Here is a 27579-nt window from a genome sequence, read left to right as displayed (position 1 = left end):
CCCTTGCCTGTCTGTCTGTGAATAGGATATCTCAAAAAGTTGTGGACGGATTCAAACGAAATTTGGTGGACACGTTGGGTGTGTGACAAGGGCGAACTGATTCAATTTCAGTGAAGATTTGAATCTGGATCAGATAATTTTAAAGTGATTCTTCACCATTGAGTGATAGGGCCAAAAACGATATATAGCATGATATTTCAAAAAGTTGTGGATGGGTTATGACAAAAGTAGGTGGAAGAGTTGGTTAGGCGGCAAGAACAAGCCAATTCGATTTTGGTCAGGTCCGGATCCAGATCCCTGGGATACAAAACATAAACTGATCAGCCTGGCAGAGGTATACTCTCTAGCTGAGTGCCCTTCTAGTTACCCTGCGCTCGCGAAGCAAAAGTCAGAGTTAAGCATTCGGTTGCGTATGTGTGGCGTGCGTACGTACGTTTCTGCATTTTTAAAATGCATTTTCTCGGCAACCGTTGGTCCGATTGACACGAAATTTTACCATAGTAGCGCCTCGCATGTAGAATTTTTTTATTTATAATTATGACGTCATAGATCACGTTGTACGGACGCCATCTTGGAAAAACGTTACACCTCTATATTTCCCAAACCGCTTAATGGAAAAAGTTGAAACAAGGCTCATTTTCAAGTACTCCCCATGGGGAATAAGATATGTTGATGATGATGTCATCGGTACCTTATTTATGACGTCATAATTCGACAAGTACAACGCTTGATTCAATCAGTATGAATTGTTTTTTCTCTGCAATTCTTGGTCTGATTGACAAAATTTTCACCATAGGAGCACCTCCTCTTGTAGAATATTTTAATGATAATTATGATGTAATAGGTCACGTGGTACAGGCGCCATCTTGGAAAAACTGAAAAACGTAACACCTCGAAATCTCCAAAACCGCTCCATGGAAAAAATTGAAATATGGCTCATTGTAAAGAACTCTGCATGGGGAATAGGTGTTGTTAACGATGAGATCATTCGTGTCGTAATTATGACATCATAATTTGACAGGACAACGCTTAGTCTGATCATTTTGAAATTTATTGAGCGTGATCTTTGCAACAATTATATTAGAGAATAGAAATTTCTGATGTCATCATTCATGTGGTCTGACAGCCATATTGGATCAAAGAAAAAAAAAAAGTAAAAAAACAGAAGAGTTGGCTCGCACCATGTTGACTGCGCAGGGTAAGTATTCCAAGAATACCATTTAGTTTGTATACGTATTATTTTGGCTCTTAGTGTTTGTTATGAATGGATAGCTCTTCATGCAGTGAACCACCTGATCTTGTATTTGATGTAGAGTTTGAGAGTTTTATTTGAACCAAGTTGTTACTGAGGAAACTAGTTTTGATAAAGAATGTTTTACAAAACGTTTTATGAGAGAAAAATGGCAAACAAGAGCTTAGTATTTCAAGTCCACATTGTCATGAATTTATATTGCAATTTTAAAGGTTGGGTAGCAGCTAATTTTAAGGAGCGATTTATTTATCATGTGAGCAAATATGGTGAAACTTTAAACCCTTTCACATCCGCTCCCCTCCTCTGCCCTCCTTCCCCCCTCCCCAACCATGCTTCGCATCGTGCTGCATCCAATAATAAAACTCAGAGTTACGATTTTCTGCAGAAATGCTTTAGATTATCGTTTTCTTTTGAATTAAAAGTTAATGCAGAAAACTAAAAATGTGCCATCAGAGCAAGAGCACCGTGACAATTTTTCTGTCTTGCATACCATTCTTCCAAATGCAAAGACAACCGATTTGCAAAACAAAATCCCGGGCCTGAGTGTGTGCAGAAAATACTAACAAACTGAATTGCGGACTCATGCATGCATGCCAATTAGTCAGAGCGGTGGTGATAAAAGTCCAGAAAACTCGTGTCCCAGTGACCCAAGACACTTGGACAAACAGCTGTCAATATGTACACGTGGTGGGATGGAGTCCCGAGAACCAGGTTGGCTGGAACGTGCGTTTGCAAAATTTCCCAGGTATGATCTTCTTCACTTTTTTTGTGATCACGTCATTACCAGCACGCCCAGCACCATCACACCAAGCACCAGCATGCCCAGCATGGCTGCAATCAATGTGTTTGGGCCCTAGGAGGTGACGGTAGACAGTTTGTCCAGTTACAAAGTTGAAATGAAAAACTTGTACAAATAAGCAGATTTAAGAAAGGCTATTTGGCCCATCAAGCCTGCTTCACATCTTTGACATCACATTTTCAGCATAATATCCTGATGCAAGGCAAATCGATAAAAAAAATGACCCACATCATCAACTAATCAGCTAAATGATGAGGCATGTGGTTTAAACCAACACAGGTTGGCCAGTACATACCCACCTTAAGTTCTGTACTTGTAGAATTTTAGGGTTTTTTGTTGTAGACTACATGGGTGGTGGTGGTGGTGGTGGTGGTCAATAATTCCACCATTTTTGCATATGTAAGCTAGATATATGATACTTTTGTTGAAGGGAGGAGTGATTGCGCAGCATTATCTTTCATTAGCAGTATTTTAATGCCATTCACAATTTTCCCTAAGGACAATGAGTCAACCATATAAATAGTGGATGAGCATCACATTTACCCTTTGGTAGAGAAGGCAGATTTCCTCCTTCCTCAAGGTCGTTAGTGAGCTACATGGGTTCAAATAGTAACATAGCCAATGACAAGCTTGGTTTCCAGAATCTTCAAATCCAAATGTTTTTAATATAGCTCTTCAGGCAGATTTGAAGCCACACCAATTTTTATGAAGGTCCTCACCAATTACCACCAGGCCATCGTGGCATCAGTAGTGATTGTACAATTTTCACATCTCGCACTCACCTTCACATACTGTTGAGTTGTTTCAACGCCCACGGCTTCCTTCTCAGCAGAGTTCATAAACTCTCCTTCCACATCCTCAACACTGTTGTTGTCCGCTCTGTTCTCATCCTGGTTCGTCCCAACCGACCTTGCATTGGTCAGCTGGCTACTGTCATCCTCCATCGAAATAGGTGCAGCTATGGTATTTGAAGCCGAGCACGGGCAATGAACGTTGGTGGTGTACTGAATGAGGCCTTGCCTGGTGCGGATGGTATAGCCATGGTAGTCTGCCATGAACTCCTCCTTCACGCGAGTGGAAATTGATATGTTCTCACGCCGGCGAAGAGGTCTCATTTCTTTCTTAAAAAGAGTGGGAGGCCCTCGCCGTTTACGTCGTGGTTTCATAGCTTGGGGAAAACGACAGAGGAATATTATTAGGTTATTTTATTAGGATATCACAGCAACATCAGGTATAAATGATGCATTTCTGAACACAGAACGTTACAAAACAGAACGTTATAAAACGTTATAGTGTAGCGGTTACCGGAAGCATGACACAATTACCTTGCACCGGCCGATGACGCAACCGGCGAGCGGTCACTTGTCCGGACTCGCCCGGGCGTGTCCAGACTTGCCTTTCCCGGGCGAACACTTGGCTTACCTATTTGCATACCACGCCCCGCCTGAGAGGCGTGGCTTTTGTGTGTTGAGCTTTACTTATAAATTGCCGCCCGTTCGATGGGCTGATTCAGTGCTTTTGAGTTCTTTCGAGTGAGCTGGAAATAAATAGCTCAGTGAAACTTCATTCCTGGCGTCGTTCATTTTGTCCGGTTTTATCGTGCGAGCATAGCTCCCACAATTGGTGACCCCTTTTCGAGAACATGGCGATGGAGTCATCTGTAGCTTTGAAGCTCCCGGGCTTTTGGGAATCGCACGCGGCCGTCTGGTTCGCCCAAGCGGCTTCTCTCTTCGCCCTGCGGAACATCCCGGAGGACACGACGCGCTATCAATATGTGGTCTCCATGCTCAACGCCTCCACCGCGGCCCGGGTCCTGAGCTTCCTACAGAACCCGCCGAACGCCGACAAATACGGCGCGCTCAAAGGCCTACTCCTCGGTGCGTTTGGACTCATGGAGACCGAACGCGCACGACAACTACTCGACCTCCCGGAGCTGGGTGAGGCCCATCCATCCGAGCGCATGGACCACATGCTGGCTCTACTCGGCGACCACAGCCCGGATTTCCTCTTCCGCGAGCTGTTCCTCCGGCAGCTACCCGGGCAGGTACGGTTAGCTTTGGCTAACTCGCCCATCACGGACCCTCGCGCCCTGGCCAAGGAGGCCGATAAATTTTTCTCGGCCAGGCGACACGTCGGAGCGGCCGCCTGGAACCCTGGGCCGACCAAGGCAACGCCCGCGCCACGATCGGTGCCACCACCGGCCGAGTCAGCGCCACTGGCGGCAGCGGCCGCCGCGACGCCCCGTCGACCGAACCCGACGCGACCGCTGGAGCCTCCACCAGAGCGGACCATGTGTTATTACCACACCAGGTTCGGGCAGAAGGCCAGAACGTGACGCCCACCGTGCACTTTCGGCAGGTCGGGAAACAACCAGGCCGGCGCTCGCTGCCTGCCATGAGCGTCGGCCATTCAGGCAGCCTTCTGTTTATCACAGATACAGCGTCCAGGCGGCGTTTTTTGTGCGACACCGGCGCTCAGCTGAGCGTGATACCCACCTCGGTGCAGGACAAACAGGCCGCGCTGTGCGGCCCCGCCTTGGTCGCCGCAAACGGCTCCTCCATCCGCACCTTCGGTTTGCGCAGCGTCGCATTCTGCTTCGGGGGCCAGCACTTCAGGTGGGACTTCATCACGGCGAACGTGCCCATGGCCTTGCTGGGTGCAGATTTTCTTTGCGCGCATGGGCTTTTGGTCGACGTCAAACGGCGTCGGCTCATCAACGCGGAGACCTTCAGCTCACTCGCTTGCTCATTGAGCGGCTCCGCACCAACCAAGCTAGCCTGCGCGCTCCCGGCCGTAGACGATTTCACCCACCTACTCGCCCAGTTTCCCGCCTTCACGCAGCCGACGTTTTTGGCCGTCGCCGTCAAGCACGGCGTCGAACACCACATCCCGACCACAGGTCCACCGGTCTACGCCAGGGCTCGCCGCCTCGACCCGGCCAAACTCGCCGTGGCGAAGGCGGAATTCGACGCGCTGGAGCGATTGGGCATTGTGCGGCGCTCGAATAGCGTGTGGGCCTCGCCCCTGCACATCGTGCCCAAACCGGGTGGCGAATGGCGACCATGCAGCGATTACCGCCGCCTCAACGACGCCACCACCCCCGACCAGTACCCGATACCACACATACAGGACTTTCCCACCCGTTTGGTGGGGTGGGTGATCTTTTCCAAGGTCGACCTCATTAGGGGCTACCACCAGGTACCCGTCCGGCTGGCCGACGTGCCGAAGACGGCGGTAATTACACCTTTTGGCCTCTTCGAGTTCCTTCGCATGCCGTACGGCCTTAAGAACGCGGCCCAGGCCTTCCAGCGGCTGATGCACAGCGTGCTGCGCGACTTCACCTTCCTTTTTGTTTACCTGGACGACATTGTCGTCGCCAGCACATCCCGGGCGGAGCACCTCATCCACCTGCACATGCTTTTTGAGCGCCTCGGCCAGCACGGCCTCATCATCAACCCGGCAAAATGCCAGTTTGGCATAACGGCCGTCGACTTACTGGGGCACCGCATCACGAAGCGTGGGGCCGTCCCGCTGCCTACCAAGGTGGAGGCAGTCACAAGTTTCCGGCGTCCCCGCTCCATCAAGGCCCTACAGGAATTTTTGGGGATGGTAAATTTATACCACCGGTTCGTGCCTCGCGCCGCCCAACTCATGCGCCCCCTGTACGAAGCCCTCCGGGGCAAGCCGGGCCAAGCACGACGTCGCCTGGACCACAGAGATGGACGCGGCATTCACGGGCGCTAAGCTGGCCCTCGCCAACGCGACCATGCTGGCACACCCGGCGCTCGACGCACCCATCGCCCTCACCACGGACGCTTCCGACGACGCGATGGGCGCCGTGTATGAACAGTGAGTGAACGGGGCTTGGCAACCACTGGCCTTCTTCAGCCGGCAGCTTCGCCCTAACGAGCGCAAGTATAGCGCTTTCGACCACGAGCTCCTCGGCCTTTACCTGGCTGTTCGCCACTTCCGCCATCTTTTGGAGGGCCGCCCGTTCACGGCGTTTGTGGACCACAAACCCCTGATCTTCGCCATGGCCAAGGTTACGGAGCCGTGGTCGGCCCGCCAGCAGCGCCACCTCTCCGCCGTGTCCGAATTTACGACGGACATCTGGCACGTCGCGGGCAAGGACAACCCTGTGGCCGATTGCCTCTCCCGGTCCGGCGCGAACACCGTCCACCTGGGTGTGGAATTCGCCCGCATGGCGGCCGACCAGACCACCGACCCCACGGTGCAAGCCCTCCGGACAGCGGACACAGGCCTGTGGTTGGCCGACGTCCCCTTCGAGGACACAGGTACGGTTCTCCTGTGCGACGTTGACCTGGGCCAACCTCGCCCCATCGTGCCCACCGGATGGCAGCGGCACATTTTTGACGCCCTCCCCGGCCTTTCCCACCCGGGCCGGAAAGCATCACAGAAGCTCGTGGCAGCGAAGTTCAACTGGCACGAGCTCCGTAAGGACATCCGCGACTGGGCCAACGCCTGTGTCGCCTGCCAATGCGCGAAGGTCCACCGGCACACCCAGGCCTCGTTGGCACCATTCGACGTGCCCGCGCGGCGCTTCCACCACGTCAATGAGGACCTGGTGGGACCCCTGCCCTCCTGGCGGGGCTTCACCCACCTCCTCACGATGGTGGACAGGACCACCAGGTGGCCGGAGGCCGTCCCGCTGGCATCAACGACATCCGCCGATGTGGCGCAGGCCTTCATTGGCACCTGGATTGCCCGTTTCCGACAGAGGCCTGCAATTCGCCTCCGTGCTTAGGGGCGTGGTCGCCCAGGCCTTGGGGGGTCAAGCTACACTGCACCACGGCCTACCACCCCCAAGCCAACGGCTTGTGCGAGCGGTTCCACCGCTCGATGAAGGCTGCTCTCAGGGCCAGCCTCCAGGACGACGGTTGGGCCGACAGGCTCCCGTGGGTCATATTGGGCCTCCGAACGGCCCCTAAAGAGGACCTCCAGGCTTCCACCGCCGAGCTGGTCTACGGCCAGCCACTGCGCATGCCGGGCGAATTCATCCCTGACGCCACCGGCCTCTGGTCCGTGGCTCACCAACGCTCGGTCCTCCAGGAGGCCACCAGGAGATTTGCCCCGGTGCCCCCAACCCCACGTCCCCCCAGCACTTCGAACTGCGGAGTACGTTTTTATCCGGCACGACGCACACCGGGGACCGCTCCGGCCGCCGTACGATGGACGTTTCCGGGTCCTGAAGAGGGACGACAAGTCGTTCATCATCGACATTGGCGGCAAGCCGGACCGCATCTCCGTGGACCGCCTTTTACTCTTTGTCATCATACTCCGTACTTGTCAGATTGAGGAAGTTCACCATGTTGTGACTGATTGGAATTACCTTGAGGGGGAGGATGAAGGGGGCAGGAGGTGGCTGATTTCCAAGAACAGACAACTTGGAAATCAGCCAACATCACCGCTTTGCACAAAAAAGGTGCAAAAACAGATCCTAGCAACTACAGACCAATCGGCCTTCTCCCAATTATCAGCAAAGTCATGGAATCCATCATTGCTTCGGATATGAAATCTTTCCTCTTCTCCGCTTGATCTCTGATCATCAATTTTGTTTCAGACCTGGTCACTCAACTCTGGACATGCTGCTCTGCTTTCTCAACAATGGATGGAGGTCCTCAATGCCAAACAGGAAATTAGAGCTTTCTCCCTTGACATATCATGTGCCTTCGATACGGTCTGGCACCCCGCTCTGCTCAACAAACTCTCCTCCTTTGGTATCCATGGAAATCTCCACGCATGGCTGGCGGACTTCCTCTCTAGTCGTAGTCAACGTGTGGCCCTGAATGGGTTTCTCGCATCTCCTCTTCCTGTTCAGGCTGGAGTTCCCCAAGGCAGTGTTCTGGGCCCTGTGCTTTTTCAGGTCTTCATCAATGATCTCTCTGACTCTCTTGAAAATCCTCTCTATCTCTTTGCTGATGACTCTACTCTCTGTCGCTCCATTCCTCATCCCTCAGATCGGCAGTCTGCAGCCTCCTCACTCTCTGCAGACCTGGACAAAATCACAGACTGGGCAAACAAGTGGAACATGTCTTTCTATCCTGACAAATCTCACACTCTTACGATGTCTCTCCGAAAAGACCAACTGGACAACCCTCCCATCCACTTTCTGAATAATCCTCTCCAAGAAGTTCTGTCACTCAAGCTTTTGGGTCTCACTATCTGCCATGATCTTTCCTGGGAAAACCACATTTCAAATCTGGCCTCCAAAGCCAGTCGCCGACTGGGCATCCTCCGTCGTGCGAAGTCCTTCCTTGGCACACCTGAGCTCCTCACCACATACAAGGCTTTCATCCGCAGCTCAATGGAATACTGCTCTCCCCTCTGGGCTGGTGCTCCTGCCTCACACCTAGGTCGTCTTCACGCTGTTGAAACCAAAGCGTTCAGAATCATTGGAATCTCCCGCGATGAAGCTAACTTCACGGGCCTTTCACTCACTCACCGCAGGCAGGTTGGTGGTCTTTCCGTCTTCTGCTGACTCCTCTTCGGCCTTGCCCCCCAGCTCTCTCTGGGCTCTGTCCCCCAAATATTCCTACAGGTCGCATAAGATCTGCCTGCAACCCTCTTATGGTTAAACTGCCAAAATCAAGACTCTCTGCTCACCTTCACTCCTTCAATCCTCTTTTCTCCCGCCTCTGGAACAAACTCCCTCACTCTCTTCAATCCCACTTTGTGAAAGGAAATGAGATTTCCTTCCGTTGGATTTGCTTTCCAGGAGACAAAGGCAAGTTGTTTCTGGGCAACTTCTGGGCGTTGAGTAGAGCCAGGAGAATAGGCTCTACTTCTACCGACTTTCCAGCTACCCTAGCCTCATGCCCCTTTGCGCTAACTTGGGTTCATTTTGGGCGAATTAACACGAGGCAGGCTAGGAAGGTCAGGAGGACCGAGGCGGAGCGGCAGAAGCACTGACCGTAAGCGCGAGCCGCCAATCAGGGCTCAGAGGTGGTGTCGGCGGCGTGGCATCATCGGGCGTGGTAAGAATGTTCGAGCGGGTGCCAGAAGGTTTGGGGGGCGTAGCTATAAAACCCGCTGCGCAAAGCCCTCGAAAGTACTCGCGCGCACACGGCAGTAGAAAGAGGACTAGTGCTGGAGAACCCGATAGGACTTGATGAGCAAAGAACTCGTGCGCACTGGCCAGCCTGGAAGGATCGAGGAAGAGGAGTTGTGAGCGTCCGAGAGCTGTACAATATACGCGGGCGAAGCCGACGCGCATGAACTGAAAGACGCGCTTTTATGAGTGATGCTCGGTTGAGTCTTAGGCCGATCGCTATACAGTGCATTTAGGACGCGCGAGTGAGGAAAATGGCAGAGTCATCGCCAGCCGCGCTGAGAGTCCCGCCCTTTACCGTTCCACCTCGTCATCTGCTTTGTTCGGGAGACGCGCTACGAGGTTCCTGCCATCGCCTGCTGCTATCTTCGCGGGACGTGCTGGGGCCGTGGAGAGCCGGACGGAGGCCGTCTCTGGACGACCACGTCGACGCGTTGGCTGACCACCTACCCATCTGCAATTCCCTGTGTGAATGAGACGGGCCCGTTGTCTGGGTATTAGATACGATTGTCTAAGGCTGCTCTGTGTCTCTGCGTCCCCGATCATTGTAAATACGTGTGGGAATAATTAAACCTGTGTTCTTCCTTTCTTCCATACGATCATTTCTGTGGTTTCTTCATTGGCTAAGCGTGGTACGAATGGGATCGCTCAAATCGGGTTCCACTAACTAAGACTGCACGGACCACGTGGTACTCAATCCACTTGGCGTACTCAAACCACACGTGACTCGTGCAAGGCTTGCTTCCTCGCTTCCAGGGCGGCGCAGGGAATTAGGTACGAGCGAGAAGTGGTCCCGAGACCCTACTCTGCGTTTGTCCGGAAGGGACGTATCAAGCCTTGGTTCCGCCAAGCCCAGCAAGAACAAGGGGATTAATCCCCCCTTGGTAAGGGGAAGAAGGGCGGCATAGAACCGCAACAATATTATTAGGTTATTTTATTAGGTTATCACAGCAACATCAGGTATAAATTATGCATTTCTGAACACAGAACGTTATTCTCTTTTCTTTTTTTTGTATACAAGATCGAGGCTCGTGTAAGAGCTAACATTAATGACAAAAAATATATATATCGGACATATAAGGCGAAATAAAGGGAGCGAGAGACAATATGGGGAGAGAAGGGGAAGCACACAAGTACAACATTTGAGAGCAGGGACATCGGGAGATCTGTGGGAGGTGGAGGGCTTGGGGGAGGAGGAGGTAAAAAAAAAAAACCACATGGACACTGACTGCTAGGACTTCCAGGAAAGAAGTCGGTATTTCAGAAAAGTGGATCTGGGGTGAATTAGTGTGGGTAGAAAAGATCAAGGTTTTGGATGGGGGAAGATAAGAGATGGTGGTGAACAGATGTTTTAAAGACCTGGAGGGAGGAGTGTTATTTCTTTTGCACAAGAAACATGTTATTTTCATCTCATTGGTGCTTTTTAAAGATTGTCCAGTCAGAATCGGAGATGCTGGATAAAAAACGCTTGCGGGAAACATTATCTGCCTCGTGTGTTACTTTCGCACTTGAAGTCCCATGGTTTGGAACTCCGTGTCCAAACTTTCATCTTAATATGCAAGGTGGATCTTTAATGGAATACAAGCTACTTGGTAAACATTTGTTAGTTTGGAAAAAAGGTCAACGTCGAGAGGTTCTCTTGTATCGATACTACATGGTGAACGAGCTTGCATGGCTAAAATGTTGTGGTCAAAAATATTTTGTGAAAAAAAAGCTTTGCAGTAAGCTACCAACTGCACATTATTGACTTTAACTAAAATGTGACGTTAGAACTTCAGTACAGATGAACTCCTTTCCTTTCGATTCTCTCTGTCCGCTTCAATTCAAGCTCGTCAAATAAATGCTCATCAATATACAGTACGTTACTAGTCCAATGTGCCCAAACTTTTGTTGCTTGAGGGGTTTTCTGGCTGACCTTTGACGAATCCTGGCTTTTCATCATCAAATGGTCTGTTTCATTTGGATACTTTGTGATAGCCCCACAACTGTAATAACCTATTAAACACAAAATGCTATGTTTATCTTCAATTGTTTCCATGGTCAACCATTGGAAGAGCTTCGGTCTCTTGAACTTCTGGGCCTCACCATCAGCCATGACCTATACTGGGTCACCTTGTAGAAAAGGCTGGCCTCCAAAGTCAGCCACGTATTCGGCATTCCTCCATTTTGTTTTTCAAGTCTTTCCTTAAAACCAGAAATGCTCGTAGCCTACAAACGCTTGTGGCCATCCATACACCAAAGGGGTTCTCCACTCCCTGTGGGCACGTGCACCAGCATATAACGCCTCTCCTGGATTCCATGGAATCTAAAGCTCTCAACATTATTGGCCTCTCCTGTGATGAGGCCAAAAGTACAAGACCTGTTGCTATCACATCGGAGAGGTTGGTGCCCTCCCCCCTCCATACCCAGCCACTACTCCATCTGCGCTCTTAGCTTTCTGACCCTTCCCAGCTCCCCCAGAATCATATGTTAATCGAGTAACCCACTCCTAGTTAAAAGTCCAATATCCAGTCTTTCTGCCAATCTTTTCTCCACCCAACGCCCTCCCTGTTTGTGGACGCACCTCCCTGAGACGGTTCAATCACTTCCCTTCAGGGTTTCAAGCAAGCAGCGTACCACCATCTCATGCCCCATCTCTACCCACGGTGTTTCTACCCCCATTAACCCTACCTAACCTAACTAAGGTCTTACTTGCAGTTTACCAGGATTTCATTTCTTTCTCTCTCTCTCTCTTTCACACTCTCTCCTTCTCTCTTCTGTTCGTTCATTCCATTTTTTTGGTGTCCAACTCTTGCCTCACTGTCAGTTAAAATTTGTTGCCTTTTACTCTTTGTCATCATACTCCGTTTCCACGAGCCTATATTTTGTATAAAAAAAAGACTTGTGCATAATGTATTTTCTTGGGTAAAATGCCAGGGGCATCGAATAGGCCCCTTTATATAAGGGTATGTGCCATGCGGCAATGTAGAGAAAAGAAGGGACATTCCATAGCTTATAGAAAATGTCGAACAATAGAAAAGAAGGGACAATCAAAAAATCTCGTGTGCATGCTGGACTACCCTCGTGTTCTTATGAGGAACCAAGTAATGCTCTAGAAAAGTTTTTATAAAGGAGCACCAATTTGATTCATACAGCTGCATGAAGAAGTAAATGTATTTAATTTGCCAGATGTAGGGCACCCCTTTATATGAACTTTTCTAGAGCATTACTTGGTTCCTCCTCAGACCACTAGGGTAGTACAGCATGAATGAATGATCGTTTTAAGGCCATTTTCCCGCTAGAGCAGGGGTTAGCCTTGCGGGCCCCATGGCAATCATGGTTCCCTGTTTTGAGGCAATGTTTTTATGGCCGGATGCCCTTCCTGACGCCAACCCTTGGTCACGCTCTTACGATGCGCAGGGATACGGTGTACCTATTCTAAACCGGGGAACACACCGGGATCATTCATCCCAGCAAGCTGGTACTCAATTTGCCGACCTCGGAAGGATGACAGGCTGAGTCAACCCCCCTGGCGTTAATTTAGCGATCGACCGGGATTCGAACACAGGATCCTCGGATCCCAAGCCTGCACCCTAACCGCTAAACCAACACCAGGATAAACCAACACCTGGTAGTACAGCATGCACACGAGATTTTTTTAAATTCCCCTTATTTTGTATTGTTTGGCATTTTATACAAGCTATGGCATGTCCCTTCTTTTCTTTACTTTGCCACATGGCACATACCCTTATATAAAGGGACCGTTTCTATGCCCCTGGAATTTTACCCAATAATGTCCCTTCTTTTCTATAGTTTGCCACATGGCAAATATCATATAAAGGGGCCGTTTTTATGCCCCTGATATTTTTCACAAGATACATTTTAAATATGAACAAAATGCATTTGTTCACCATGCAAGACTTTGTTCAAGACGATATAAAAGACTTGAAAAAGTAAGGGGAAAAAATATTCAACCCAGACGGGGATCAAACTCACAATCCCCCGCTTGGGAGTCTTTATCCAATAGGCCATTGGGACAGCATGTTAGAATTTATTTTTTTTAAATCTTTTAAAGGGGTGAAAAGTTTGTATATATGTATATTTATATATACAACTAGCGCTCGCCTCACCAAGCGTCGATACTGAGGAGCGGGCTTATTTTAACAGAGGCTAATGACTGTACCTGAGTTGCTGTGCTGTCATGATTTTCACCAATCATAATACAAACAATTACTTTGCACAAATGTATTTGTTGTGTTTGTGATATTACATTTTTATAGGCAATTTAGGTTGAATGTTTTTTTTTCAAGAAAGAACCCCTCTGCACATACAAAGAACCCCTCCGCAGACATAGGGGAGGGGTAGGGGCAGACTGGAAGTTTGGGACGATTACACCTCACCACCACGTAAGTCAAAACACCTCACCACCACATAATTCAAAACACCTCACCACCACATAATTCAAAACACCTCACCACAACATAATTCAAAACACCTCACCACCAAGTAAATCAAAACACCTCACCACCACATAATTCAAAACACCTCACCACAACGTAATTCAAAACACCTCACCACCAAGTAAATCAAAACACCTCACCACCACATAATTCAAAACACCTCACCACAACGTAATTCAAAACACCTCACCACCAAGTAAATCAAAACACCTCACCACCACATAATTCAAAACACCTCACCACAACGTAATTCAAAACACCTCACCACCAAGTAAATCAAAACACCTCACCACCACATAATTCAAAACACCTCACCACCACGTAATTCAAAACACCTCACCACCACGTAATTCAAAACACCTCACCACCACGTAATTCAAAACACCTCACCACCAAGTAATTTAAAACACCTCACAGCAATAAAACATGTAATAAAAACACCTCACCACCACGAAATTAAAAACACCTCACCACCACGAAATTAAAAACACCTCACCACCACGAAATTGAAAACACCTCACAGCCATCAAACACGTAATAAAAACACCTCACAGCCATAAAACACGTAATAAAAACACCTCACAGCCATAAAACACGTAATATAGCACCTCACCACCACAAAAGTAAAAACACCTCACAGCCATAAAACACGTAATAAAAACACCTCACAGCCATAAAACACGTCATAAAAACACCTCACAGCCATAAAACACGTAATAAAAACACCTCACCACCACAAAATAAAAAACACCTCACAGCCTTAAAACACGTAATAAAAACACCTCACCACCACGAAATTAAAAACACCTCACAGCCATAAAACACGTCATAAAAACACCTCACAGCCATAAAACACGTAATAAAAACACCTCACCACCACAAAATTAAAAACACCTCACAGCCTTAAAACACGTAATAAAAACACCTCACCACCACGAAATTAAAAACACCTCACAGCCATAAAACACGTAATAAAAACACATCACAGCCATAAAACACGTAATAAAAACACCTCACAGCCATAAAACACATAATAAAAACACCTCACAGCCATAAAACACGTAATAAAAACACCTCACAGCCATAAAACACGTAATAAAAACACCTCACAGCCATAAAACACGCACCTCACAGCCATAAAACACGTAATAAAAACACCTCACCACCACAAAATTAAAAACACCTCACAGCCATAAAACACGAAATAAAAACACCTCACGGCCATAAAACACGTAATAAAAACACCTCACCACCACGAAATTAAAAACACCTCACAGCCATAAAACCCGTAATAAAAAAAAACCTCACCACCACGAAATTAAAAACACCTCACAGCCATAAAACACGTAATAAAAACACCTCACAGCCATAAAACACGTAATAAAAACACCTCACAGCCATAAAACACGTAATAAAAACACCTCACAGCCATAAAACACGTAATAAAAGCACCTCACCACCACGAAAGTAAAAACACCTCACAGCCATAAAACACGTAATAAAAACACCTCACAGCCATAAAACACGTAATAAAAACACCTCACAGCCATAAAACATGTCATAAAAACACCTCACAGCCATAAAACACGTAATAAAAACACCTCACCACCACAAAATTAAAAACACCTCACAGCCATAAAACACGTAATAAAAACACCTCACAGCCATAAAACACGTAATAAAAACACCTCACAGCCATAAAACACGTAATAAAAACACCTCACAGCCATAAAACACGTAACAAAAACACCTCGCAGCCATAAAACAAGTAATAAAAACACCTCAGCCATAAAACACGGAATAAAAACACCTCACAGCCATAAAACACGTAATAAAAACACCTCACAGCCATAAAACACGTAATAAAAACACCTCACCACCACGAAATTAAAAACACCTCACAGCCATAAAACCCGTAATAAAAAAAAACCTCACCACCACGAAATTAAAAACACCTCACAGCCATAAAACACGTAATAAAAACACCTCACAGCCATAAAACACGTAATAAAAACACCTCACAGCCATAAAACACGTAATAAAAACACCTCACAGCCATAAAACACGTAATAAAAGCACCTCACCACCACGAAAGTAAAAACACCTCACAGCCATAAAACACGTAATAAAAACACCTCACAGCCATAAAACACGTAATAAAAACACCTCACAGCCATAAAACATGTCATAAAAACACCTCACAGCCATAAAACACGTAATAAAAACACCTCACCACCACAAAATTAAAAACACCTCACAGCCATAAAACACGTAATAAAAACACCTCACAGCCATAAAACACGTAATAAAAACACCTCACAGCCATAAAACACGTAATAAAAACACCTCACAGCCATAAAACACGTAACAAAAACACCTCGCAGCCATAAAACAAGTAATAAAAACACCTCAGCCATAAAACACGGAATAAAAACACCTCACAGCCATAAAACACGTAATAAAAACACCTCACAGCCATAAAACACGTAATAAAAACACCTCACAGCCATAAAACACGTAATAAAAACACCTCACAGCCATAAAACACGTAATAAAAACACCTCACCACCACGAAATTAAAAACACCTCACAGCCATAAAACACGTCATAAAAACACCTCACAGCCATAAAACACGTAATAAAAACACCTCACCACCACAAAATTAAAAACACCTCACAGCCTTAAAACACGTAATAAAAACACCTCACCACCACGAAATTAAAAACACCTCACAGCCATAAAACACGTAATAAAAACACATCACAGCCATAAAACACGTAATAAAAACACCTCACAGCCATAAAACACATAATAAAAACACCTCACAGCCATAAAACACGTAATAAAAACACCTCACAGCCATAAAACACGTAATAAAAACACCTCACAGCCATAAAACACGCACCTCACAGCCATAAAACACGTAATAAAAACACCTCACCACCACGAAATTAAAAACACCTCACAGCCATAAAACACGAAATAAAAACACCTCACGGCCATAAAACACGTAATAAAAACACCTCACCACCACGAAATTAAAAACACCTCACAGCCATAAAACCCGTAATAAAAAAAAACCTCACCACCACGAAATTAAAAACACCTCACAGCCATAAAACACGTAATAAAAACACCTCACAGCCATAAAACACGTAATAAAAACACCTCACAGCCATAAAACACGTAATAAAAACACCTCACAGCCATAAAACACGTAATAAAAGCACCTCACCACCACGAAAGTAAAAACACCTCACAGCCATAAAACACGTAATAAAAACACCTCACAGCCATAAAACACGTAATAAAAACACCTCACAGCCATAAAACATGTCATAAAAACACCTCACAGCCATAAAACACGTAATAAAAACACCTCACCACCACAAAATTAAAAACACCTCACAGCCATAAAACACGTAATAAAAACACCTCACAGCCATAAAACACGTAATAAAAACACCTCACAGCCATAAAACACGTAATAAAAACACCTCACAGCCATAAAACACGTAACAAAAACACCTCGCAGCCATAAAACAAGTAATAAAAACACCTCAGCCATAAAACACGGAATAAAAACACCTCACAGCCATAAAACACGTAATAAAAACACCTCACAGCCATAAAACACGTAATAAAAACACCTCACAGCCATAAAACACGTAATAAAAACACCTCACAGCCATAAAACACGTAATAAAAACACCTCACCACCACGAAATTAAAAACACCTCACAGCCATAAAACACGTAATAAAAACACCTCACCACCACAAAATTAAAAACACCTCACAGCCTTAAAACATGTAATAAAAACACCTCACAGCCATAAAACACGTAATCAAAACACCTCACAGCCATAAAATACGTAATAAAAACACCTCACAGCCATAAAATACGTAATAAAAACACCTCACAGCCATAAAACACGTAATAAAAACAACTCACAGCCATAAAACACGTAATAAAAACACCTCACAGCCATAAAACACGTAATAAAAACACCTCACAGCCATAAAACACGTAATAAAAACACCTCACAGCCATAAAATACGTAATAAAAACACTTCACAGCCATAAAACACGTAATAAAAACACCTCACAGCCATAAAACACGTAATAAAAACACCTCAGCCATAAAACACGTAATAAAAACACCTCACAGGCATAAAACACGTAATAAAAACACCTCACAGGCATAAAACACATAATAAAAACACCTCACAGCCATAAAACACGTAATCAAAACACCTCACAGGCATAAAACACGTCATAAAAACACCTCACAGGCATAAAACACGTCATAAAAACACCTCACAGGCATAAAACACGTAATAAAAACACCTCACAGGCATAAAACACATAATAAAAACACCTCACAGCCATAAAACACGTCCTAAAAACACCTCACAGCCATAAAACACGTAATAAAAACACCTCACAGCCATAAAACACGTCCTAAAAACACCTCACAGCCATAAAACACGTCCTTAAAAACACCTCACAGCCATAAAACACGTAATAAAAACACCTCACAGCCATAAAACACGTAATAAAAACACCTCACAGCCATAAAACAAGTAATAAAAACACTTCAGCCATAAAACACGGAATAAAAACACCTCACAGCCATAAAACACGTAATAAAAACACCTCACAGCCATAAAATACGTAATAAAAACACCTCACAGCCATAAAACACGTAATAAAAACACCTCACAGCCATAAAACATGTCATAAAAACACCTCACAGCCATAAAACATGTAATAAAAACACCTCATCACCACAAAATTAAAAACACCTCACAGCCTTAAAACACGTAATAAGAACACCTCACAGCCATAAAACACGTAATAAAAACACCACACAGCCATAAAACACGTAATAAAAACACTTCACAGCCATAAAACACGTAATAAAAACACCTCACAGCCATAAAACACGTAATAAAAACACCTCACAGCCATAAAACACGTAATAAAAACACCTCACAGGCATAAAACACGTAATAAAAACACCTCACAGGCATAAAACACGTAATAAAAACACCTCACAGGCATAAAACACGTAATAAAAACACCTCACAGCCATAAAACACGTAATCAAAACACCTCACAGCCATAAAACACGTCCTAAAAACACCTCACAGCCATAAAACACGTAATAAAAACACCTCACAGCCATAAAACACGTAATAAAAACACCTCACAGGCATAAAACACGTAATAAAAACACCTCACAGCCATAAAACACGTAATCAAAACACCTCACAGCCATAAAACACGTCCTAAAAACACCTCACAGCCATAAAACACGTAATAAAAACACCTCACACCCATAAAACACATAATAAAAACACCTCACAGCCATAAAACACGTAATCAAAACACCTCACAGCCATAAAACACGTCCTAAAAACACCTCACAGCCATAAAACACGTAATAAAAACACCTCACAGCCATAAAACACATAATAAAAACACCTCACAGCCATAAAACACGTAATAAAAACACCTCACAGCCATAAAACACGTAATAAAAACACTTCACAGCCATAAAACACGTAATAAAAACACCTCACAGCCATAAAACACGTAATAAAAACACCTCACAGCCATAAAACACATAATAAAAACACCTCACAGCCATAAAACACGTAATCAAAACACCTCACAGCCATAAAACACGTCCTAAAAACACCTCACAGCCATAAAACACGTAATAAAAACACCTCACAGCCATAAAACACGTAATAAAAACGCCTCACAGCCATAAAACACGTAATAAAAACACCCCACAGCCATAAAACACGTAATAAAAGCACCCCACAGCCACGAAATTAAAAACACCTCACCACCAAGTAATTCAAAACACCTCACCACCACGTAATTAAAAACACCTCACCACCACGAAATTAAAAACACCTCACAGCCATAAAACCCGTAATAAAAACACCTCACCACCACGAAATTAAAAACACCTCACAGCCATAAAACACGTAATAAAAACACCTCACAGCCATAAAACACGTAATAAAAACACCTCACAGCCATAAAACGTAATAAAAACACCTCACAGCCATAAAACACGTAATAAAAGCACCTCACCACCACGAAAGTAAAAACACCTCACAGCCATAAAACACGTAATAAAAACACCTCACAGCCATAAAACACGTAATAAAAACACCTCACAGCCATAAAACATGTCATAAAAACACCTCACAGCCATAAAACACGTAATAAAAACACCTCACCACCACAAAATTAAAAACACCTCACAGCCATAAAACACGTAATAAAAACACCTCACAGCCATAAAACACGTAATAAAAACACCTCACAGCCATAAAACACGTAATAAAAACACCTCACAGCCATAAAACACGTAATAAAAACACCTCACAGCCATAAAACACGTAATAAAAACACCTCACAGCCATAAAACACGGAATAAAAACACTTCACAGCCATAAAACACGTAATAAAAACACCTCACAGCCATAAAACACGTAATAAAAACACCTCACAGCCATAAAACACGTAATAAAAACACCTCACAGCCATAAAACACGTAATAAAAACACCTCACAGCCATAAAACACGTAATAAAAACACCTCACAGCCATAAAACACGTAATAAAAACACCTCACAGGCATAAAACACGTAATAAAAACACCTCACAGGCATAAAACACGTCATAAAAACACCTCACAGCCATAAAACACGTAATAAAAACACCTCACAGCCATAAAACATGTCCTAAAAACACCTCACAGCCATAAAACACGTAATAAAAACACCTCACAGCCATAAAACACGTAACAAAAACACCTCGCAGCCATAAAACAAGTAATAAAAACACCTCAGCCATAAAACACGGAATAAAAACACCTCACAGCCATAAAACACGTAATAAAAACACCTCACAGCCATAAAACACGTAATAAAAACACCTCACAGCCATAAAACACGTAATAAAAACACCTCACAGCCATAAAACACGTAATAAAAACACCTCACCACCACGAAATTAAAAACACCTCACAGCCATAAAACACATAATAAAAACACCTCACAGCCATAAAACACGTAATAAAAACACCTCAGAGCCATAAAACATGTCATAGAAACACCTCACAGCCATAAAACACGTAATAAAAACACCTCACCACCACAAAATTAAAAACACCTCACAGCCTTAAAACACGAAATAAAAACACCTCACAGCCATAAAACACGTAATAAAAACACCTCACAGCCATAAAATACGTAATAAAAACACCTCACAGCCATAAAATACGTAATAAAAACACCTCACAGCCATAAAACACGTAATAAAAACACCTCACAGCCATAAAACACGTAATAAAAACACCTCACAGCCATAAAACACGTAATAAAAACACCTCACAGCCATAAAACACGTAATAAAAACACCTCACAGCCATAAAATACGTCCTAAAAACACCTCACAGCCATAAAACACGTAATAAAAACACCTCACAGCCATAAAACACGTAATAAAAACACCTCACAGCCATAAAACACATAATAAAAACACCTCACAGCCATAAAACATGTAATCAAAACACCTCACAGCCATAAAACACGTAATAAAAACACCTCACAGCCATAAAACACGTAATAAAAACACCTCAGAGCCATAAAACATGTCATAAAAACACCTCACAGCCATAAAACACGTAATAAAAACACCTCACCACCACAAAATTAAAAACACCTCACAGCCTTAAAATACGAAATAAAAACACCTCACAGCCATAAAACACGTAATAAAAACACCTCACAGCCATAAAATACGTAATAAAAACACCTCACAGCCATAAAATACGTAATAAAAACACCTCACAGCCATAAAACACGTAATAAAAACACCTCACAGCCATAAAACACGTAATAAAAACACCTCACAGCCATAAAACACGTAATAAAAACACCTCACAGCCATAAAACACGTAATAAAAACACCTCACAGCCATAAAATACGTAATAAAAACACCTCACAGCCATAAAACACGAAATCAAAACACCTCACAGCCATAAAACACGTCCTAAAAACACCTCACAGCCATAAAACACGTAATAAAAACACCTCACAGCCATAAAACACGTAATAAAAACACCTCACAGCCATAAAACACGTAATCAAAACACCTCACAGCCATAATACACGTCCTAAAAACACCTCACAGCCATAAAACACGTAATAAAAACACCTCACAGCCATAAAACACGTAATAAAAACACCTCACAGCCATAAAACACGTAATAAAAACACCCCACAGCCATAAAACACGTAATAAAAGCACCCCACAGCCACGAAATTAAAAACACCTCACCACCAAGTAATTCAGAACACCTCACCACCACGTAATTAAAAACACCTCACCACCAAGTAAATCAAAACACCTCACCACCACATAATTCAAAACACCTCACCACAACGTAATTCAAAACACCTCACCACCAAGTAAATCAAAACACCTCACCACCACGTAATTCAAAACACCACACCACCGCGTAATTCAAAACACCTCACCACCAAGTAATTCAAAACACCTCACCACCACGTAATTCAAAACACCTCACCACCAAGTAATTCAAAACACCTCACCACCACGTAATTCAAAACACCTCACCACCAAGTAATTTAAAACACCTCACAGCAATAAAACATGTAATAAAAACACCTCACCACCACGAAATTAAAAACACCTCACCACCACGAAATTAAAAACACCTCACCACCACGAAATTGAAAACACCTCACAGCCATCAAACACGTAATAAAAACACCTCACAGCCATAAAACACGTAATATAGCACCTCACCACCACAAAAGTAAAAACACCTCACAGCCATAAAACACGTAATAAAAACACCTCACAGCCATAAAACACGTCATAAAAACACCTCACAGCCATAAAACACGTAATAAAAACACCTCACCACCACAAAATTAAAAACACCTCACAGCCTTAAAACACGTAATAAAAACACCTCACCACCACGAAATTAAAAACACCTCACAGCCATAAAACACGTCATAAAAACACCTCACAGCCATAAAACACGTAATAAAAACACCTCACCACCACAAAATTAAAAACACCTCACAGCCTTAAAACACGTAATAAAAACACCTCACCACCACGAAATTAAAAACACCTCACAGCCATAAAACACGTAATAAAAACACCTCACAGCCATAAAACACGTAATAAAAACACCTCACAGCCATAAAACACGTAATAAAAACACCTCACAGCCATAAAACACGTAATAAAAACACCTCACAGCCATAAAACACGTAATAAAAACACCTCACAGCCATAAAATACGTAATAAAAACACCTCACAGCCATAAAACACGCACCTCACAGACATAAAACACGTAATAAAAACACCTCACCACCACGAAATTAAAAACACCTCACCACCACGAAATTAAAAACACCTCACAGCCCTAAAACACGAAATAAAAACACCTCACGGCCATAAAACACGTAATAAAAACACCTCACCACCACGAAATTAAAAACACCTCACAGCCATAAAACACGTAATAAAAACACCTCACCACCATGAAATTAAAAACACCTCACAGCCATAAAACACGTAATAAAAACACCTCACAACCATAAAACACGTAATAAAAACACCTCACAGCCATAAAACACGTAATAAAAACACCTCACAGCCATAAAACACGTAATAAAAACACCTCACCACCACGAAATTAAAAACACCTCACAGCCATAAAACACGTAATAAAAACACCTCACAGCCATAAAACGCGTAATAAAAACACCTCACAGCCATAAAACGCGTAATAAAAACACCTCACAGCCATAAAACACGTAATAAAAACACCTCACAGCCATAAAACACGTAATAAAAACACCTCACAGCCATAAAACACGGAATAAAAACACTTCACAGCCATAAAACACGTAATAAAAACACCTCACAGCGATAAAACACGTAATAAAAACACCTCACAGCGATAAAACACGTAATAAAAACACCTCACAGCCATAAAACACGTAATAAAAACACCTCACAGGCATAAAACACGTAATAAAAACACCTCACAGGCATAAAACACGTCATAAAAACACCTCACAGCCATAAAACACGTAATAAAAACACCTCACAGCCATAAAACACGTCCTAAAAACACCTCACAGCCATAAAACACGTAATAAAAACACCTCACAGCCATAAAACACGTAATAAAAACACCTCACAGCCATAAAACAAGTAATAAAAACACCTCAGCCATAAAACACATAATAAAAACACCTCACCACCACGAAATTAAAAACACCTCACAGCCATAAAACACGTAATAAAAACACCTCACAGCCATAAAACACGTAATAAAAACACCTCACAGCCATAAAACATGTCATAAAAACACCTCACAGCCATAAAACACGTAATAAAAACACCTCACCACCACGAAATTAAAAACACCTCACAGCCATAAAACACGTAATAAAAACACCTCACAGCCATAAAACACGTAATAAAAACACCTCACAGCCATAAAAATAAAAACACCTCACAGCCATAAAACATGTCATAAAAACACCTCACAGCCATAAAACACGTAATAAAAACACCTCACCACCACAAAATTAAAAACACCTCACAGCCTTAAAACACGTAATAAAAACACCTCACAGCCATAAAACACGTAATAAAAACACCTCACAGCCATAAAACACGTAATAAAAACATTTCACAGCCATAAAACACGTAATAAAAACACCTCACAGCCATAAAACACGTAATAAAAACACCTCACAGCCATAAAACACGTAATAAAAACACCTCACAGGCATAAAACACGTAATAAAAACACCTCACAGGCATAAAACACGTAATAAAAACACCTCACAGGCATAAAACACATAATAAAAACACCTCACAGCCATAAAACACGTCCTAAAAACACCTCACAGCCATAAAACACGTAATAAAAACACTCACAGCCATAAAACACGTCCCTAAAAACACCTCACAGGCATAAAAGCACGTAATAAAAACACCTCACAGGCATAAAACACGTAATAAAAACACCTCACAGGCATAAAACACGTAATAAAAACACCTCACAGGCATAAAACACATAATACAAAGCACCTCACAGCATAAAACACGTCCTAAAACACTCACAGCCATAAAACACGTAATAAAAACACCTCACAGCCATAAAACACGTAATAAAAACACCTCACAGCCATAAAACAAGTAATAAAAACACCTCAGCCATAAACACGGAATAAAAACACCTCACAGCCATAAAACACGTAATAAAAACACCTCACAGCCATAAAACACGTAATAAAAACACTCACAGCCATAAAACACGTAATAAAACACCTCACAGCATAAAACACGTAATAAAAACACCTCACCACCACGAATTAAAAACACTCACAGCCATAAAACACGTAATAAAAACACCTCACAGCCATAAAACCCGTAATAAAACACCTCACAGCCATAAAACACGTAATAAAAACACCTCACAGCCATAAACATGTCATAATAAACACCTCACAGCCATAAAACACGTAATAAAAACACCTCACCACCACAAAATTAAAAACACCTCACAGCCTTAAAACACGTAATAAAAACACCTCACAGCCATAAAACACGTAATAAAAACACCTCACAGCCATAAAACACGTAATAAAAACACTTCACAGCCATAAAACACGTTAAGTAAAAACACCTCACAGCCATAAAACACGTAATAAAAACACCTCAACAGCCATAAAACATGTAATAAAAACACCTCACAGGCATAAAACACGTAATAAAAACACCTCACAGGCATAAAACACGTAATAAAAACACCTCACAGACATAAACACGTAATAAAACACCTCACAGGCATAAAACACATAATAAAAAACACCTCACAGCCATAAAACACGTCCTAAAAACACCTCACAGCCATAAAACACGTAATAAAAACACCTCACAGCCATAAAACACGTCCTAAAAACACCTCACAGGCATAAAACACGTAATTAAAAACACCTCACAGGCATAAAACACGTAATAAAAACACCTCACAGGCATAAAACATGTAATAAAAAACACCTCACAGGCATAAAACACGTAATAAAAACACCTCACAGCCATAAAACACGTAAGAAAAACACCTCACAGCCATAAAACACGAATAAAAACACCTCACAGGCATAAACACGTAATAAAAACACCTCACAGGCATAAAACACGTAATAAAAAACACCTCACAGGCATAAAACACATAAAAACACCTCACAGCCATAAAACACGTCCTAAAAACACCTCACAGCCATAAACACGTAATAAAAACACCTCACAGCCATAAAACACGTAATAAAACACCTCACAGCCATAAAACAAGTAATAAAAAACACCTCAGCCATAAAACACGGAATAAAAACACCTCACAGCCATAAAACACGTAATAAAAACACCTCACAGCCATAAAACACATAATAAAAACACCTCACAGCCATAAAACACGTAATAAAACACCTCACAGCCATAAAACACGTAATAAAAACACCTCACCACACGAAATTAAAAACACCTCACAGCCATAAAACACGTAATAAAAACACTCACAGCCATAAAACCCGTAATAAAAACACCTCACAGCCATAAAACACGTAATAAAAACACCTCACAGCCATAAAACATGTCATAAGAACACCTCACAGCCATAAAACACGTAATAAAAACACCTCACCACCACAAAATTAAAAACACCTCACAGCTCTTAAAACACGTAATAAAAACACCTCACAGCCATAAAACACGTAATAAAAACACCTCACAGCCATAAAACACGTAATAAAAACACTTCACAGCCATAAAACACGTAATAAAAACACCTCACAGCCATAAAACACGTAATAAAAACACCTCACAGCCATAAAACATGTAATAAAAACACCTCACAGCCATAAAACATGTAATAAAAACACCTCACAGGCATAAAACACGTAATAAAAACACCTCACAGGCATAAAACATGTAATAAAAACACTTCACAGCCATAAAACACGTAATAAAAACACCTCACAGCCATAAAACACGTAATAAAAACACCTCACAGCCATAAAACGCGTAATAAAAACACCTCACAGCCATAAAACGCGTAATAAAAACACCTCACACCCATAAAACACGTAATAAAAACACCTCACAGCCATAAAACGCGTAATAAAAACACCTCACAGCCATAAAACACGTAATAAAAACACCTCACAGCCATAAAACACGGAATAAAAACACCTCACAGCCATAAAACGCGTAATAAAAACACCTCACAGCCATAAAACACGTAATAAAACACCTCACAGCCATAAAACACGTAATAAAAACACCTCACAGCCACGAAATTAAAAACACCTCACCACCAAGTAATTCAAAACACCTCACCACCACGTAATTAAAAACACCTCACCACCAAGTAATTCAAAACACCTCACCACCACGTAATTAAAAACACCTCACCACCACGTAATTAAAAACATCTCACCACCACGTAATTCAAAACACCTCATCACCAACTATTCAAAACACCTCACCACCACGTAATTCAAAACACCTCACCACCACGTGATTCAAAACCACCACAACCTTATTAAAAACACTTCACAACCACGGAAACAAAAGTTTGAGGGAGTCGTTAAGTGACAACACAGACACTGCCCAGATGTGTCGATGTATAGATAAACTAGCTGAGGTACCCGGCTTCGCCCGGTTGAATAGGAATAATACAAAGATATGATGAAAAGAACATGTATATTTTAGAGCAATATCACAGTACATTTCCTACATGACGTTTGTCAATTTTCAATTTCTCAAAACCTCTTGGTACACAACATTTCTGGTTTTCTTACTTGGTGCCAAGACATAAAGATTGCTTGGTTTTCCAACCCTCGAGCAGCCCACGTACAGCTGGCCATG

The 27579-nt window shown here is 43.3% G+C and overlaps 1 protein-coding gene across 1 annotated transcript in view; it reads right to left on the bottom strand.

Moving 5' to 3' along the window:
* Positions 1-1029: 1029 nt before the first annotated feature.
* Positions 1030-27579, bottom strand: part of LOC137435303 (junctophilin-3-like) — an 80377-nt gene continuing 53827 nt past the window's right edge. The window contains exons 6-7 of the mRNA XM_068128970.2: positions 2834-3219; positions 1030-2105 (exon numbers count right to left, since the gene is read on the bottom strand). Of these exons, the coding sequence (XP_067985071.2) occupies positions 2025-2105; positions 2834-3219 (467 nt within the window). The 3' untranslated portion in view covers positions 1030-2024. The remainder of the gene's footprint in view (positions 2106-2833; positions 3220-27579) is intronic.

Source organism: Myxine glutinosa, chromosome 9 (assembly GCF_964187855.1).
Source record: "Myxine glutinosa chromosome 9, kmMyxGlut1.1, whole genome shotgun sequence".
In the NCBI taxonomy this organism is placed as follows: domain Eukaryota; kingdom Metazoa; phylum Chordata; class Myxini; order Myxiniformes; family Myxinidae; genus Myxine; species Myxine glutinosa.
Note: the sequence above shows the minus strand (reverse complement) of the source record. Positions and strands in the feature narration are given on the sequence as shown.